The sequence below is a fragment of the Wolffia australiana genome, chromosome 9, assembly GCF_029677425.1.
Source record: "Wolffia australiana isolate 7733 chromosome 9, ASM2967742v1".
NCBI classification, from domain to species: Eukaryota; Viridiplantae; Streptophyta; class Magnoliopsida; order Alismatales; family Araceae; genus Wolffia; species Wolffia australiana.
The window spans coordinates 16,080,927-16,097,641 of NC_135843.1; the positions used below are offsets into that span (position 1 = coordinate 16,080,927).

The 16,715-nt window shown below is 44.5% G+C and overlaps 1 protein-coding gene across 1 annotated transcript; it reads left to right on the forward strand.

The window, feature by feature from the left end:
- The first annotated feature begins 488 nt into the window (after positions 1 to 488).
- LOC144707878 (Chaperone DnaJ-domain superfamily protein) lies at positions 489 to 16,565 on the forward strand. Its single transcript, XM_078581129.1, has 11 exons — positions 489 to 661; positions 800 to 862; positions 966 to 1,032; positions 1,883 to 1,942; positions 7,700 to 7,750; positions 7,859 to 7,939; positions 8,067 to 8,179; positions 11,805 to 11,922; positions 13,546 to 13,672; positions 13,882 to 13,985; positions 16,254 to 16,565. Exons 1-10 carry the CDS (start codon positions 552 to 554, stop codon positions 13,983 to 13,985), a joined length of 894 nt encoding a protein of 297 aa, XP_078437255.1. The 5' UTR covers positions 489 to 551; the 3' UTR covers positions 16,254 to 16,565.
- The last annotated feature ends 150 nt before the right edge of the window (positions 16,566 to 16,715 follow it).

Genomic DNA, 16,715 nt, shown 5'->3' on the forward strand with positions numbered 1-16,715 from the left:
GCGACTCGACTCGACTCAATTCGATCTGACCTGATCCCATCCAATCTGATCCAATCCGCTCCAATGCAGTCCCATCCGATCTGATCGGATCCGATTCGACCCGATCCGATTCGACCCGATCTCATCTGATCCCACCCGATTTGACATCTGAAATCATCTCGATCCCAACCCGATATCTGACCTCAAACAACAATAGCCGATATGTGACGAGCTAACAATTTTCGGTCCCCCTCCCACGGGGACTCTTGGCTTGGGCCCACCGGACTGGTTCCAACTTTACCCGACTCAACCCGACTAGACTCGACTTGACTCGATCTGATCTGATCACATCCAACCTGATCCAATCCGATCAGACCCAGTCCCATCCGATCTGATCGGATCCGATTCGACCCGATCTCATCGATCCGATTCGATCCGATCTCATCGATCCGATTCGACCCGAACTTCGAACCCAATCCGTTACTACTACTCTTTCGGTTCAAGGCAAAGACTCAAAGCGAGGAGAGGGAGGAAGCAGCGCTCGAAGCTCCTCCAGGCGAAGGAGAACGACGATGAGGGCCGAATTGATCTCGATTGTGTCCATTCTCTTCTTCCTCGTCCTCCTTTCGCCGTCCGCTGAGGCAATCTACTGCGGTGATGACGACTGCTACGATCTCCTCGGGTGATCTACTCTTTTCCTGCATTTTCTGCAACTGTTTATGCTGATTTTTATTTAATTTCTTTGAATTAATGTTACTGCTGATCTTAATGGTTTCTCAATCTCAATGTGCTTGGATTTCTCTGTTTTTGGTGGATCCAGGGTAAAGCAAAACGCTAATGCTTCGGAGATCAAGAAAGCGTACTACAAGCTCTCGCTCAAACAGTGCGTTCTTTAGATTTCTTATGCCTGATTCCCGATTCTGCGTTTTCGATAGTGCTCGTATTTTATTTTTTCTCTGATTGAAGGTTTCTTGTTTTTTGTCTAGTCACCCGGACAAGAATCCAGATCCAGAGTCGAAGAAGCTTTTCTTAAAGATCGCCAATGCTTACGAGGTGCCGCGTTGTTTTCTAAATTGTGATCAGTCTTCAAATGAAGTTGTTTCAAGTTATTTCCCAAAGATTGGAATCAAATTTTCTCAAGAAATGAAGATGAGAGAAGCTTGAAAGAATAAAGCATTAATGGACTCGAATACGTTGACCATAATTCAAAACTATACTATCATTTGTTGAATGAATTATTTCAAATTTTCCGTCAGATTTATCCTATCCTGTTCTCTCTCGAGTACTTAAGGTCTTGTTATACTATCATTGGTTAATTTTTCTCATTTTCTTTTTACCAATTTCCCTTGTCAGCCTGTGACAATTTCCTTCCTTATCTCTAGTTCCTTGAATGCTTGTAACTCTGATGGGTCCATAATGTAAGGACATGCAGAGATAGATTTACTTGACGGGCTAGGGGGCACAATAAGGCCCAATACCGTTGTATAAGTAGTACATACTCCATGAATGAAAGATACACGTTTCATTGCAAACACTAACCCGCAGACAGGTTAAGAGACAGGCGGCAACCTTTGATCCCATTACTCTTCAATTTGCTAAGACTAATTTCTTTCTTCAATAGCGAGGAGGCGGGTGGTGAGAAACAAGAGATACCGTGACATTGATCGAGGGTTAATATGTTCATAGAAAGTCCTATTTTCACATTTCTTTAGTAGAATTTCTTTCAAAAAAATCAGAAATAGAATATTTTTTGAAATATTTGTTTATTTTCCCTTTATTTTGAAAGACCGTGTATTAAGTGCTATCCTTTAAGTCTTCTGTGATGTGTATCAGTGTATGAACTATATGACCGAATTTATGATATCAGATATAGAAATAACGTTTACTAACTTTTTATATCCAGATTTTGAAAGATGATGAAACACGGGAGCGATATGACTATGCAGTTGCTCATCCGGAGGAGGTATGCCTTCGCCTGTTCGCAATTTCATAATGCACAAGCAAAAATCTTCATGGTGTGTGGAAAAACCTTGTAATATTACTCTAATTTTAACTTCTAATTACCTGTAAATTTATGTTCTCAGAACTGAACTCGTTTGCATTGGTAGTGTCTAATTGGAGATATTGTCCATTTGATTTTCACTGTTGAAAACGTTTTAGATGCTAGGGTGAAAATCCTCCGTTAATCTTTAATTGGGTATAGAACGAAATTAAGGTTGTTAAATGGGTCAAAGAGGAAAACAGAGGTAAGAGAGATGGGATAGAGGGTTATATAGGTATTTATAGAAAGAGGAAGAGAGTTGGGACCAGAGGGTGTTAGTGTGGATGAGGAAGTGAACCCTAACCTATCTAAGAGCCTCACACGTGGAGCGTGGAAAGTGAGGTCATCCATGTGGATATCCTGAATGGAGACTGGGAGGGTGAGGAAACAGAGATGCCCTTGGCCCGACAGCCGCGTCGTCCGCAGCCGGTCGCAACAAGCGAACATACGATTGATCCCTCGTCGGCATATCCATGAAAGGGTAGAAGTCGCCTGCCATGATTGACCCTGTTCCATTGAATTCGGGAACTCGGGGTTCGTAGACTCCATTGTCACAGAAAAAGTGGATCGGCGGTGCATCTCCGCGGCAACTGTACTACGTTATATCACTTGAACGCATCGATATCGCGCCGCGGCGGCTCTTGCCGCCGGTCGGCAAGATAAATCGCAGCAGCTTTGTCTTGTCTTCGGCTCTTCCATCGCGAGACTCCAAAGATAAGCCAAAAAGTGCAGCATGCATGCTCACACGTGGCGGTCACCAAGACAATCACGCCGGAATCAGCTCAGTGCTTGACTTTGTCGCGGCAAGATCGCTCTGAGCTGCGTCAGCATGGATCTCAGTGTATGCTGTGCGAGCTGGCTGGCCGATGATCAGCGTTCAGATGATGCAGCACTGGCTGGCTGTGCAGACTGGCCGAGCAGAACTGAATCTGGCCTCTGGATGGCCTGGTGTGGTGAGGAGTCAGGCCTTCCCCACCAACTGAGATACTGGCGACGGAGCTACGGGTTGAGGCTCCCCACCATGGTCAATTGGAGTGGTCAACGGTGCACAATCAACCATGCCTGTGAGCTTCAGCAAATGAGACGCATACTTTCTGCGGGATACAAAGAGATACCTCAAGAGTCAGGCGCTCACCCAGAAGAAGAACAAAAGTCAAGGCAGGGTCAAGGGTTGCCTCCTCAGAACAGCAAGAGCAGAGCAGCTCACGGTCCCGGGTACTTGATCTGATCGCAATCCATCATATCATCATATGGAAGAAGACGAGAGATCGCCATTCCCTGAATATATCCTGAAGAAGTCCACACGACGGAGCAGAAGAATCCAACCACTCCTTGAGCACATGACGAAGGTCCGTGGAGCCGAACCTACAGGAGACCGGCTGTAGACTTAGAGAGAAGAGAGGAGGTGCGGCTGAGTATTGCTGCGGGCCCAGATGCCCCCACAACCCGATTGAGAGCTTCCGCATCCAATCCCAGTGCAGCATTCTTGACTAAATTGCGAATAACGGGTCAAGAAGTGGCCACCGGAGGCAAGTGGAGAAAAGTAGCACCCTGGCCACGGACCGCCAGCGGAAGAATAGTCGCCAACCGCCAGATGTAGCCGCCGGTGAAATGTTCCTTGCGACTTCGCTTCTTGGCTCTCACGGTTGCATGATGATGTGGAGTGCCGCTTTGGGTTTGGCACTCATTTTTTGCTGAAGTGGCAGTGGTCCCGACATCCGCCCGTAAGCGCTGCATCTGCTAGCGATGCATCTCTCGCGAGTCGCGCGCCTTTTGACGGGGGAGAGAATGCGTCAGAAAGACAGCGTGTGCGGGAGATCGGAATCGAAAGGAGAGCTAGAGGGTAGAGGGGAGGAGAGAGCAGCCAAGACAAGAGAGGGTAGCGCAGCAAGATGAGCAGAACAGAATCGCGCGTGGACAGCAGAGCGAAAGCAGCAGGAGAGGAATCAATGAGGAGGAAGCAGGAGATCAGAGATGGGAGAGAGAGAAGAATGAGCGATCGGAGAGGAGAAGAATGAAGGCATGATAGGCGATGAGGGAGGAGGGGAGAGTCCGTGAAGGGTCTGAGGGAGGGAGCCGGAGGAGTCTCCGAGGTGAGGAAGAGGGTGGAGGAGGTGAGGAGGGGAGATAGACGAGGTGGAGTTAGGAAATGTGGGGGGAAGAGGTGGAGGGAGGAGAGGAGAGGAGGGCAGGTGTGGCGGGGGAGAGGGTAGGGGGAATGAGGTGGAACAGGGGGAGAGGGGTGTTGAGAGCTGGCTCCAAGAGAAAGAAGAAAAAGGAGGAAGCCCCAACGGGGGAGACAATTCGCAGAGACGTTGAGTGACGAGGGTAAGGCGGCGAGCCGATTCAAAGTTTCGGTAGCCGAGAGGGCCCCATTAGGGGGCCTAGGGCCGAGGCCGTGGCGTCCAAAGCGTCGCGGAAGATCCGTGGCGGCGTGCACATCAAAGAAGGCGAAGCATCGTTGAAGAAGAATCACGAAGGCCGCTTCGAGTTTCCCCATCCATCAAATAGGAATGCAAACTCAATGCTCGATCGGAAGGCGACTCCGATGGAGATGCGTGGCAAGCATGTCACTCAGCAATATCCATGGTACATTATAATTCAGCAACAAGGCATTCAGGTTCGAGCCGTCGATATCGTGTGAATGACCGACGATCCATTCAAGCAACACAGGTAGACTCGAGCAATGTTCACGAAGAATGGAAGAATGCCCTGAGAATCCTGGAAGGCTGTGAAGTGCGAATCGTCTCTAAAGCGTGATCCGCTGAATCTGGCTGGAATCTGATTTTGCCACAAAGATTTGCCCGCTGCTGAACAGTGGCTTCACGCCAGTTGCCACAGAAGACACCAAAAAGATGCGTCCAGGGCTTGTCATCCTTCAAATATCAAATCCAGAAACCACCCGGTCAACGGTTGTGGTTTGGTGTGAGGTTTGTGAAACGAGGCGGATACATAGATGGAGTGGTGGAAAATAGTGGAACTGGGAGAGAGAGAAATGAGAAAAAAAAACGGCAACTGACAACTCGTCCACAACAAAAAGAAACAGTCAACCCCTTACACAACACAAGAAAAGAAACCTGCAAATAGAGAAAAGGCGGTGTCCTCGTGGCGCGGTGGGCAAGGTGGAGCCGACCGCGCTCTGCTCCGCCCATCTCGCAGCATCCTGCTCCCCGCCAGCATCAGCAGCAGCCCCCCGTCCAGCAGCAGCAGCATCAGTCCTCCCCACCTTATCAGACCCGACCCCTTCCATCCAGCTGAAGGTGAAATCAGCAATAAAGTGAATCAACAAGCAGGTGAAATGACAGCAAATACAGCAACAGGACATAAGCACAACAGATGGCAATAGAAAAGCAATAGTGACTAAAACATTCTCCGCCCCACATGGATTGCCCCAATACCCTCTCCGCACTCCGCCCAGACCCGGCGCGCGAACTGACCGACCTGGGGACACCAGGGCGCGGTAACAATGGAATATGATTGAAGCTCGGCATAATCCATCGGCTGTGGTATCATCCAGAAGTGTGGCGTAAGACGAAGTGGTGAGAAAGAAGGAGATCCCTAGATGAAGAAGGAGATGAGATGAAAGGAGATGACCCGAAGTTGGGCCGAAGGCCGTGGACTGGGACATGATGGGCTGGACCATGGCTGGCTAGGCTACCCCATGGGGTCGACAGCTGGGGCGGCGAGACGTGGTCTGGCAATGAGAGAGTTCTCTTTCTTTGCCTTTCTTTCCTTTTCTTCTCTTTTGGCGGGACAGTTGGCGAATTCGCGCTTACAGTTGGTTGCCATATGGTGCCTTATTCCCAGTAATCGTCGCTCTTCGAAGTGCCTCGGATCCCGGTCCCCGGGAGTGGGTGGGGTGGTCAAGAGCAGAGAAGACGGAGAGAGTCGATACGGGGATGGACTGGAGGAACTGCTGGAAGCTGCGGCTTTGAGTTCCTGGACAGCTCTGAGAGAGTCTGGAAGAGGGGGGGCCGAACTGCTGGGGGCCTGGGCTCCATCTGCAGATTCGGGCAGCCAAATATCCCACGGGCCGCCGATGCGGCCCATGCACGCCGATCTGCATTGTCCGCCCTTCACCCGTCCCATCAATCTAATAGTCCCATCCATTTCTCCCCCATATCCCATTTCTCGGGTCGGTTGCGGCAATAATCTGAACACATCTGCTTTCCGAAGTCCCTGAACAAGCGCGCTTGGTCGCGAAAGAACCTCTAAATCGAACAAAAAATTTTAATTCCTCAAAGCCAAAAGCTTTGACGTTGTGGTTGTTAAACTGGAGTAAAATGATGGTAAATCGGTCTGATGCGAGAAGCCAACATAAATAAAATGCGGCGAAAATAATGGCCTGCCATGCGGCCTCGATGAGTCGTCTGTGTGGATGCGTGGCGAGGAAGAGAGAGCCTGCAGGAGTCAAGACGCGCTAACCATCCATTGTAGGATGCGACGGACCACCGCTGCGCTGAGGCGTGGAGTGTCGGCTGGCGATTTTGATTTTGCTGGGGAGAGCGCAAAGTCAAAGTCCGCCAAATAGTAATAAGAATGCAGGTTTCGACCTTCTGGGTGCTTAGGCGGGGTTCGCGGGCCAGCAGACGCGGCAGCAGAGACGGCAGAGACGCGACAGGAGAAGCGAGCAGTCCAGAGCACAAGGCGATGACAGGCGGGGCACAGGCAGCAAAATTAGCGCCGAGAGACAGAGTTTGATTGTTGGCGTCCGGTCCGTCCGTTGACGCGCCGCCCGATGACGGTGATAAAAATCGCGTCGTCCGGGCCAGTCGCCCGTTGACGCGAAACCCGTCCAGTTGATTGGCGGTTGGCGCCCTGGGACGACTGATGACCGCGCTGCGCGTTTCCGCCGCGCGTTTGCGTTCCGGCGGGGACCGGCGGGCGTCGGGCGCGCTCCGGGGCGTTTTCGTGCGCCGGGCTGGGCTTTATCACTATTCAGACCTTCAGACGGGATCTGATTGACGGATCAGCAAATCTGCGAATGAATCTGCAGATCAACCGAAGAGAAAAATCGAAAAGAACCGAGAAGAAATGGAGAAAAGAGGAGAAAGCAAGCGAAGCGAAGAAAAGAAAGAAAAAAAAAAAAAACGTGGAGGAGATGTCCAGGACAGGACCCTAGGAGAGCCTAGCTAGGGCCACCATACAAAGTCAGAAGAGGAGAATAAGTGGTGATGATGGTTAGGGAGTTACAATAAGAGGGTATTTATACCCTAAGATAGTTGAGGGATAAGTGGGGTTAGTGGGCCTTATAGAACAGGGACCCACTAACCCTATGACGTCACACTAACATTAAATATAAACGAAATTTAGTGCATTTCAGCCCAAACTTTCTTTCTAGGGCCACAGAACAGACTTGAATTTAAAACGTTCTGCTCTCAAACCTTTCAACAGTTGACAAACTTGAACTCTAAATTTTCTGATATTGCGTAATGTTTTAATGGAGCATTTTCCATAATGCATTTGCTTCATGAATTTATTTAATATCATGAATTTATGAAGAATACAGAAAAAGGACAGTAAGTGTCATTAATATCATGTACAATGTGAATGAAGACTCAGCTTCTTAAGTGATGATTTGAACATATCTAAGTGTTATACATGCAGAGACCTTAGTGCAACCATGGAAAATCGGAGTTTCTGTGCATGTTGAGACTAACTCGTCTCCAATTTTCTCAGGTGTTCTACAATACAGCCCGCTACTATCATGCTTACTACGGCCACAAAACGGTGCACATATTCAAAAATGAATTTTTATGGATAATATTTAAAGGGTGTTACAAAATTTCCATCATCAGAATTTGCCTGCTGATGTGGTTTCTGGTCCACCAACTTTAGGATCCCCGGGCAGTTCTGATTGGTCTTCTATTAGTTGTCTCGGCATTACAATTCTTCAACCAGAGGTCAAGATATGCACAGGTACTACACTATTAAACTTATTTTAAAATAATTGATTTCTATTCATTAAATCCGCTTGATAAATTTTATAACAGAGTTGCGGTCTTGTTCCAAGAGCTTGGGTAAAATGATGTCTGCTTCTTTTTAGGCTGTGGAAATGGTGAAGAAAACGCCAGCTTATAAGAATAAGTTGAAGGCTTTGGAACTAGAGCGTGGTGGGGGCGTGACCAACAAGAAGAAGGGTCGGAAGCAGATGGATAAGTAAGAATTTCACTAAGAACTTTTGAGATACTCATGTTTTCAAGGAATGTTTCTTTGAACATTATAATTTTGGAAAAAAAATTGTTTCCCGATAATTATTTATTTATCTTAAAAATAGCTTGTTAGAAGTTAGAGATGTATGGGCTTAATGGACATCTGTATTGGATTTACAGATCCAATCTTTCCTATGTATAGGGAAGATGATATCATGGAAAATTGGCCATTTTTTTGTTTCTTGTCCTATCTTTCTTGGCTCCCAGGGCAACAGGGTCCTCCTGTTGGCCTGACGCCGTCTTTTATTGCATTGACCAACATGGAATCAGAACCAGGTTTGGCTTCACCTGTGGTTTAACATGTCTTGGGGGATAACTTCTGCTGGTGGCTACTAGTGATTACAGAGCAGTAGCCGCCCTATTCTGATTTAGTGGCAGGGAGAGTTGTTGAGAAGATTTGTAGCCCGCACTCGATATTGGAGGAGCTGTAGCTCCTACTGATGGGTGAGCTCATTTTGGTGGCTCTATAACCCCTACTGGTGGGGAGGGCCCTTGTGACATTGGCTGCTGTCCACATTCATGGGTAGAACCATTTTTTATTGAAGTATTGGAAGACTAGCCCCCCTGCACGTGGGATCATTGGCTCTGGAGGTTGCTGCCATTCCAAGAATTGGGACTCTTGATAAAACTTTCTTGTGAAGATGCTGTCCCTCTGCAGATTTTTGCCTATTGACAGGAATACAAGGCCTGCTGGATGAGAGATGAATCACAAAGGGCCATGCGAACGGATGTCCATGGCGAAGACGTTGGCAATGTCTTTGGCCAATTTAAGGCACTACAGAGAAATGAAATAGCCGCACTATGAAAGGTGGCTCATCACGACTTGGATGGAAGCATGACGCTTGAATTTCAGGAGTCCTTTGACAAAATCCATGGACAGGTCTTTCCAGATTCCCATTGGTATGGCCAAGGGCTGAAGCAGTCCAGAAGTCTTGAGTGTGGACATTTTGTAGGTTTGGCAGTGGACTCCCTTATTGACATAAGGTTTTGTCTGATTCTTACCATGCCAATCAATGTCAAAATGATATTGTTGAGGCATCTCTTTGTGATTATGTCTGAACTTCAGGCAGTACTCATCAATCCTTATAGTTAATTTCTGGAATATCAGACAGAGATGCCGTTTCTGGATTATCATTACAAGGGTCTTATGTATGAGCGCCGATTTGCTCCGTGAGGTCTGGGGAAAAGATTGGTTGAATAATGAGACTGGGTGTCCCCTTTGCACGAAGACCACCCCCACACCCGTGACTGAAGCGTCTGTCGTGAGGACAAACGAAAGTAGTCCAGTAGTGCAATGACCCATGTAGAGGATGTATTTTTCTTCAGCCGGTTAAAAAGTACATGTGCGTGCTCCGACCAGGCAAAAGCTCACTTTTTTCAACAAGCAACTAAAGGTGCGGCTAGGACAGTGCACACCCTCACGAACATGCAGTAATAACCTGCAAAGCCCAGGAAACTGCACAATTCTTGCGCTGACTTTGTAGGAGTCCAGTGAAGGATGGAAGATATTTTGATAAATCTGTAATTACGGTGTCATTGGAGACCCTGTGACCCAGATATTCAAAATGCAGTTGGCTGAATGTGCAATTCTTGATACTAACATAAAAGAGATTATGCTGGCACTTATAAATACCAATTTCCATTGCTGCATATATTCGTCCTTGGACCACTTGTGGACCAAAATATTGCTGAAGGAGACTGTTACAGTACGGTTATTGAGCTATAAATGGAAAAGGAAGAAGACAGGGAGAAGATGAGGAAGAGGCCAGCGGATGCAGTAGTACAGTCAGCTCGTGCGATAACATGTGCTGACCAAGAGGACTAACCGCCAAGTCTTTTGTGTGGGGGTGGGGGGGGAGGGTAATTTCAAATGCAGCTTCTAAATAAGGATGGAGGAAGAGAGGGAAGGGTATCATGCTTCCTGCTCTTTCTTGGCGGAGGGTTGATTGGCGGGCTGGAGATCTTATAGTGGGAGATGGCTTATGGGAGCAGGAGGCTGCATACAATGATGTGGAGCATTCTTTCCGAGGGATTTCAACTATCTTCAAGAATACTCTCTTCCTTCAAGGGTGTATTGTGGCATTGAGGCGGTCAACTGATAAGTTGTGTGAACTCAAATCTTGTGTTGTTTCTTTTCCACTGTCAGAGTGGTGGAGTAGCATCAAAGGCCAAGACAAGTTTTGTTACAAAGGGGTAAAATATCATATCCATGAAGGACTGAAAAGTGGCCTGGGCATTTGAGAGACCGAATACGTTACCTTAAATCTGAATGAATATGGTGAGTCTTGAACACGGTTTTATCAATATATCACTGGCCCTCATACGAATTGGATAATATCCTGACAGCAGATCCAACGTTGAGAAGATTCAAAGACCGCATAGTTCTTCATTCGGCGCATTAAACACTGGGATTGGGAAAGAATTAGGTACTATCACCCTACTCAAGGCTTTGTAGCCTACACTGAACCATCACCCGACAGGAGAACAGAATGTGGGAGTGCTGAATAATGCCCCCTGATAAGAGCTTCTGGACCGACTTTTCAACCTTGTTCTTTTGGTAGAAGGAAAATCTGTATGGCCTTCGGTTGACTGGCCGTGTCTCCTACAAGATGATGGCATGCTCTATTGGTTAGGGGTTCATTTGGGGAGAGGCTCAACCACGATGACGACATCTGCAAAGCTTTGATAAGCTGAGCAATCTGTAACAGGAGAACGATGGTGGAATGTCGGCTGTGACCATGGATTCAATGGAGTAAATCCGGGCTTCAAGGGAGTCCCTTTGACCTCGTGGTGACCATTCAATATGGTGATGGGCCAGGAAATGGCTCTGATAACGCTGTCACAACCCTGAAAATGGAAAATACCTGACTCGAATAGAATGTAATCTGGTCCAAGACTAGATGCCCAAACCACTCAGTGCAATCCAATTGGATGGATGACTGTTGAGAGATGAACCCCTTTGGTGCCCGGATTGGCAACTCCTCAGTTTCCATGGTGGATTGGCATCCTTCTCCACAAATTCTTAAACCTAACCTTTAGTTGCCAATCAAATGGTGGGTCAAGGTGGCTGCACATGAGTTATTTAACTCCAGATGCTGGGTGTTCTTATGCCAAAGAACAGTAATCAAGCCGATGACACTTTTTAATGTTTTATAGTCCTATGAGATTATGACATCACTGAAGTAGATTCTATCTATATTTATCCTAATTTTTTTATGTTTTTCTTTAAATTGATTTTTCTAATTAATTGCTTATGCATTTCATTCTTTCCCCACAAAATCAACTGTGGAGTTAAGTCCTTGGATTCCTTTCTAGTTTTTTTCCCGACATTAGCTTTCTGTGGATCTCTCCCTTTTAAATATTTGTCTCTAGGTATATTATCCTACCTCTCTCTCCAACGCTGCTTTTTTTGGAGGTTTCTCTTTTTAACAAATGTATGAGAATCTATTATCTTTTCTGATGGATACTGGATAAATAAAATGTTCCCCAGAGATCTGTTGGCTGTTTTTTTCTATGAAACAAACTTTCTCTTGAAGTAAAGATACTAACATTCTGCTCAATGGCATGTACAGGAAAATGGAAGAAGAACTTAGCAATGAGCTTCAATTGCAGATCCAGGGAGCTGAAAAACCCTCAATTTGGGACCTTATTGTTGTACAGTTTCTTCTTCTGCCGTATCATCTTGGCAAGGTCAGTAATGCTTTCGATCCTTTCATTTGAAGGAGTAAACCTTTGCAATATGGCTGTACTTGTAAGGGAAGAGAGGGGGGAGCTTTTGTGTAGGGTTAGGATGAAGGTTTATCTTACAAAAATGATTTATTTTTAAAGAAAGTGTTATAAGGTCTTTTGTAATTTTTTTTTGAGGGTTCATGTCCAGATAAGGAGTAAGGACTTTGCCTTGATTGAGTTTGGCTATTCCCTTCTAGTATCTGACTGACTCCCAGGCAGCTGGGTTCCTGCCGGTTCTGCTCCTCTGTCTCTCTGTCTCTCTCTGTCTCTCTCTATCTCTCTCTATCTCTATCTATCTCTCTCTGTCTCTCTCTCTCTCTTTCTCTCTCTCTCTCTATCTCTCTCTGTCTGTCTCTGTCTCCCGCTCTCTCTCCCTACTATCTCATTATCCCAGATCAAAGTTTCCATCCTCTGATCGGCCTATCACTAGAGTTTGCTATAGATCTACCCATTTAGTGAGTTGACATCTAGACCAAGATGAGAACATAGATTGGGTGCTTGGAGGATCTCTGGAACTACCCGCTTTTTTCAATGTTCGACTCCAGGGAGAAATTTAGAGCTAATTCCTTTTGTTCGAATACCACTTTTAATCGATAATCCACTGGGGTTGCATGTGCTTCCAGGACATCTGTCTAGGAGGTCTTTGATAAATTTGAGTCATAATCTGATAAACATACACAAATCACGAGATTATGAAAAGAGGAAAGGAAATGTAGGTAGATATGTATGTCTGCCGCAATCTCAGAAATTCACAGCGATGTTCTCAATACTTCTGGAGATGGAGAAGGGATGTATTAAATTGATAGAAATGATGGTGGACAGTCGAATCAGACCCTTCCTTTCTGTGACCAGGAGTATATAGTGCCGTCCCAGGCATGAACATGTCACATAACCACACTTGGGTCTTGAAATTTCTGTGTGGCTCTATCTCCGGCCTGCGTTTCATTTGTGACTGCCTCGCACGTGTCCTTTTACTGGCTTCTGTGAGAGCCTCATGAACTCCTCTTTGACGTTTCATATCACAGGGTTTATCATGGGACTAGTCAACAATCCCACTCTCTCTGTGATTGCCTTTCTATCACCAGATCTTCCCCCAGCCACTCTCCAGATGAATCCTTTCCCCATCTTTAAATCATTCCATCTCTTTTCCCTCTCACTTCTCTCTCTATCTCTCTCTCATAAAATACATTAGTATCTCTACAGAATGGTTGGGTTTATTCTTTCAAATTCATCTTTTCTGAGCTCATCAAATTTTTACTTTCCCTTCTGACTTACCTCTCCCGATCAACATCTATACCCCCCTCTGTATCTCTTTCTCTCTAACCTCAGAGAATACCTTAATCTCTGAGTAGAATAATCAGGGATTCTTTCATTTTCATCTGCCCTAAGCCCATGGAATCCTGTTAATGTTAATCTTATGCAGTTAGGTGGGCTTGTTATCTCTTTATTCGCTTAGCTCCAATTTTTTCTGGTGTTGCTCATGCATATTAGTTTTATTAATGACACGTTTAAGTATTTTTTTCCTTTAGTTCTGAGAATCATTGACCTGAAAAAATGCTATGTTATTGTTCTTTCTGCGTTCAGTTGTTGCTCTGGAGGTGTCTTTGGCTGTGGCGTTACAATGTGAGGAAAGCTCCGTATACTTGGAATGATGCAAGCTACTTGACGCAAAGATGTCTAAACATACCTTCTAGTTCTTGGTTGAACCTGGGTAATCTCCCAAAACCTCTTCTTTCATCTTTTATACATTACATATTCCTTTATGAACTTCTTCTATTTTGGCAAAATAAAATATTCTCCCATTATAGAGAGAAAGATAGCAGAGGAGAGAGGTTTGAGAAGGAGAGAAAGAGGGCAGTGGCTCTTAGTGATCCATGGTGTGTTAATCATTAGTAAGAATAAAGGTTTGCTTTTTTTCAGATGAAACTACCAAGAAAAATCTTGTCCAGAGGCACTTGTGGGAGAAACCCAATATGGAAAAATATCTCGCAGAGATAAGGAAGGAATCAAAAAGCAGAAGATAGGTAAATTTATACGCTACTTAGTTTTTTCCGCCAGCGTCGTCTTTGGCATCAAATTTTCTGTTTTATTAAAGCAGTGATAGAAGAAATGAGGTTTCCCTCAGAGTGTATTTTCGTAAAAATTGTGATTAAGACCAGCATTTAGGAGTCCTATACTTTGACATCAGCCCTTTCAGTAGATCTCACTCCTAGGACAAACATTTTTTATTTGATGACAGATTATCATCACTTTTCTATCAGAGATAGTCCTAGATAACTTTGATTCTGTTATTTATCTGATTTTAGTCAAATTGTCTGATTTGACTATCATTTGTAATGTGGAAAGAGAACAAATACAATAAAACAGAAAGACGGGGCTAGTTCTTTCTGCAGATCTTCTAGAAAAAACCACTGGTATTTGTCATGGTATGTACTTAAGGCAATTTTCTTCAGCATATATGTCTAAATATGCTTATCAATGCTCCCTCCCATGCTGCATTCACCTTGTCCATTTGGGGAAATGTGCGAATTGAACTCATAGTTCTGGTATATACTGCCATTTTATGAGTGGGTTCCATCAATAAAAGATGATTCTTATGTCACTTAAATCTTAGTGCCCCTACAAGGGCAGTAAAATATATCGAGCACTGGTCACTATCTAGATGCGATTCAACCAGCAGAAACTCTTGGAACAGCTGCAGTAAAATTTCAGGGATCATCAAGCACATCCGGCAAAGATCAAGGTGATACAAACCTAGATCTAGGCTCGTATCGGAAGGAGGGTAGAGGATGAGGCGAGGTAGAAATTCCCGGGGTTGAGAGGTGAAACGGGAAGGATAGGAGACAAGGTCGAGCGGAGGGGTTAGGGATCGGCCAAGGACGAGCCGCCTGAAGACGCGGTGAAGTAGAGACGATCACGAGGACAGGGGACCATAGAGGGAGAGAAGGAGACCAGACCTAGACGAGGAGAGGGGAGACAAGAACACTTCTTCCTTCTTCTTGGCTGCCTTCTAAAGGGAGGGCATCCCTATTTAAAGGAAAGACAGCTATAACCAAATGACTAAAATGTCCCTGTGGGCTAACATGACGAAATTACCCCTAGGATCCTATCACAAGGGAGATCAATTTGTTGCATAGCTCAATTCCGTGCAATGTGACATTAGACGTTCGACAGGCAATCTCATGATCAGGCATGAGTGCCCAGAAGTTTTCATTGTATACGCCCGCAGATCGGACTGTTGGATGGGGGTTGAGGAGGTTATGACACCATTTCTCCACTGGAGATCTCCTTCTAGTTTGCTGTCATAGGCACCTGTTATGTTACGGTTGGGCAGATGAAAAACTAACGAAAGAACAGTGAACCATAATTTTGGATTTTAAATCAGCTGGTTAAGTACCAACTTACAGTGGTATAGTCCAGGTGGGTCACTTAAAAAGTGAGTGGCCCAGTGACACAAAAGTAAAATAAAGGAAAATTAATGTAAATATACTAACACCATCCATAACAGAGGAATGTAATGCACAGGGCAAAGGGAAAGATGACATTACACCGGAATTTGTGTCTTGTGATTACATTGGATAGTCGTGGTAGTGAATTTTGGGAAACCATCCCTAACTGTTAATCGGAAGGGCCAAAATTTTATGAGGGACAAGCTTTTCTTGTTGTTCTTGATAGCTGATTAAATAGCCGTAAATCCTGGGAGAAAATTGTAAAGCGTCATTTCTTTTTTTTTCTGAATGTCTTCTTTTGAGATTCAGCATTTTTGGGATGCATCTTGAGGAGATTTTTAGGTAAAAATTTATCCTCAACTAATATTTGATCTTTCCTTGAGTCGGTGATAGTGGATATTATAGCATAATAATGTGTGCAGATCTCTACCACAGAATGGCTTACTTTCGGCCATACTAACGATATACACGAAAAAAATTATAAAACCAAAACATCCATTAGTTACATCTAAAAAAATATAAGTTATAATATGTCATGGATACTATTTAACAACGTAGGGTTATTAAAGCTAGACCATAAATTGCATCAGCATAAATATGCTTTCCAGTAATAAATCCATCCAATCAATGTCTATTTGGATGAGATTATGTTTAAAAATCAATATTTAAAATATCAATTTCAATCAATGTCTATTTGGATGAGATTATGTTTAAAAATCAATATTTAAGATATCAATTTCAATTATATGAAGAATTGAAATTGAAGTAATTTTTTTGCTTTTTATGTTTAAAAATCAATATTATACAGATAAGAAGTATTGATATTTAGAACTATTTTTTCAGTATTTGGTGAATTTTGAGTCCCTTCCTACTATGAAGAGATGGACAAACCTTGGAGCAAATGGAGAGGCTTTCTGATTAAAAAGTTGAAAATCTGTGACAACCAAGCAAAATTCAATTGCCTCAGCTGAAAAAAATTATATCTTACTTGAGCAGTGCAATGACCTCATCAATCCAGTGTTCTATTAGAGAAACTAATGCATCTGACTGTGTAGTCTATGAATGCACCACTGTTGTATTCTCTTTTGGATTGATTCAAAGCTAGAACTACATCAAGTTTATTGGAATTAAATGGAGGAATTTAGGATTATGTTTTCTGGCTTTTCTGTTGAGGTACATGTTGGCATTTATTTAGAGAATTAGGACACAAGAAAGTATGCAGTACTGCTGTATTCAATCAGAAATTAACCCTAACATTTGTCATCTAATTTTCTCTTGGACACTAAAGTTTTGATATGTTTATGC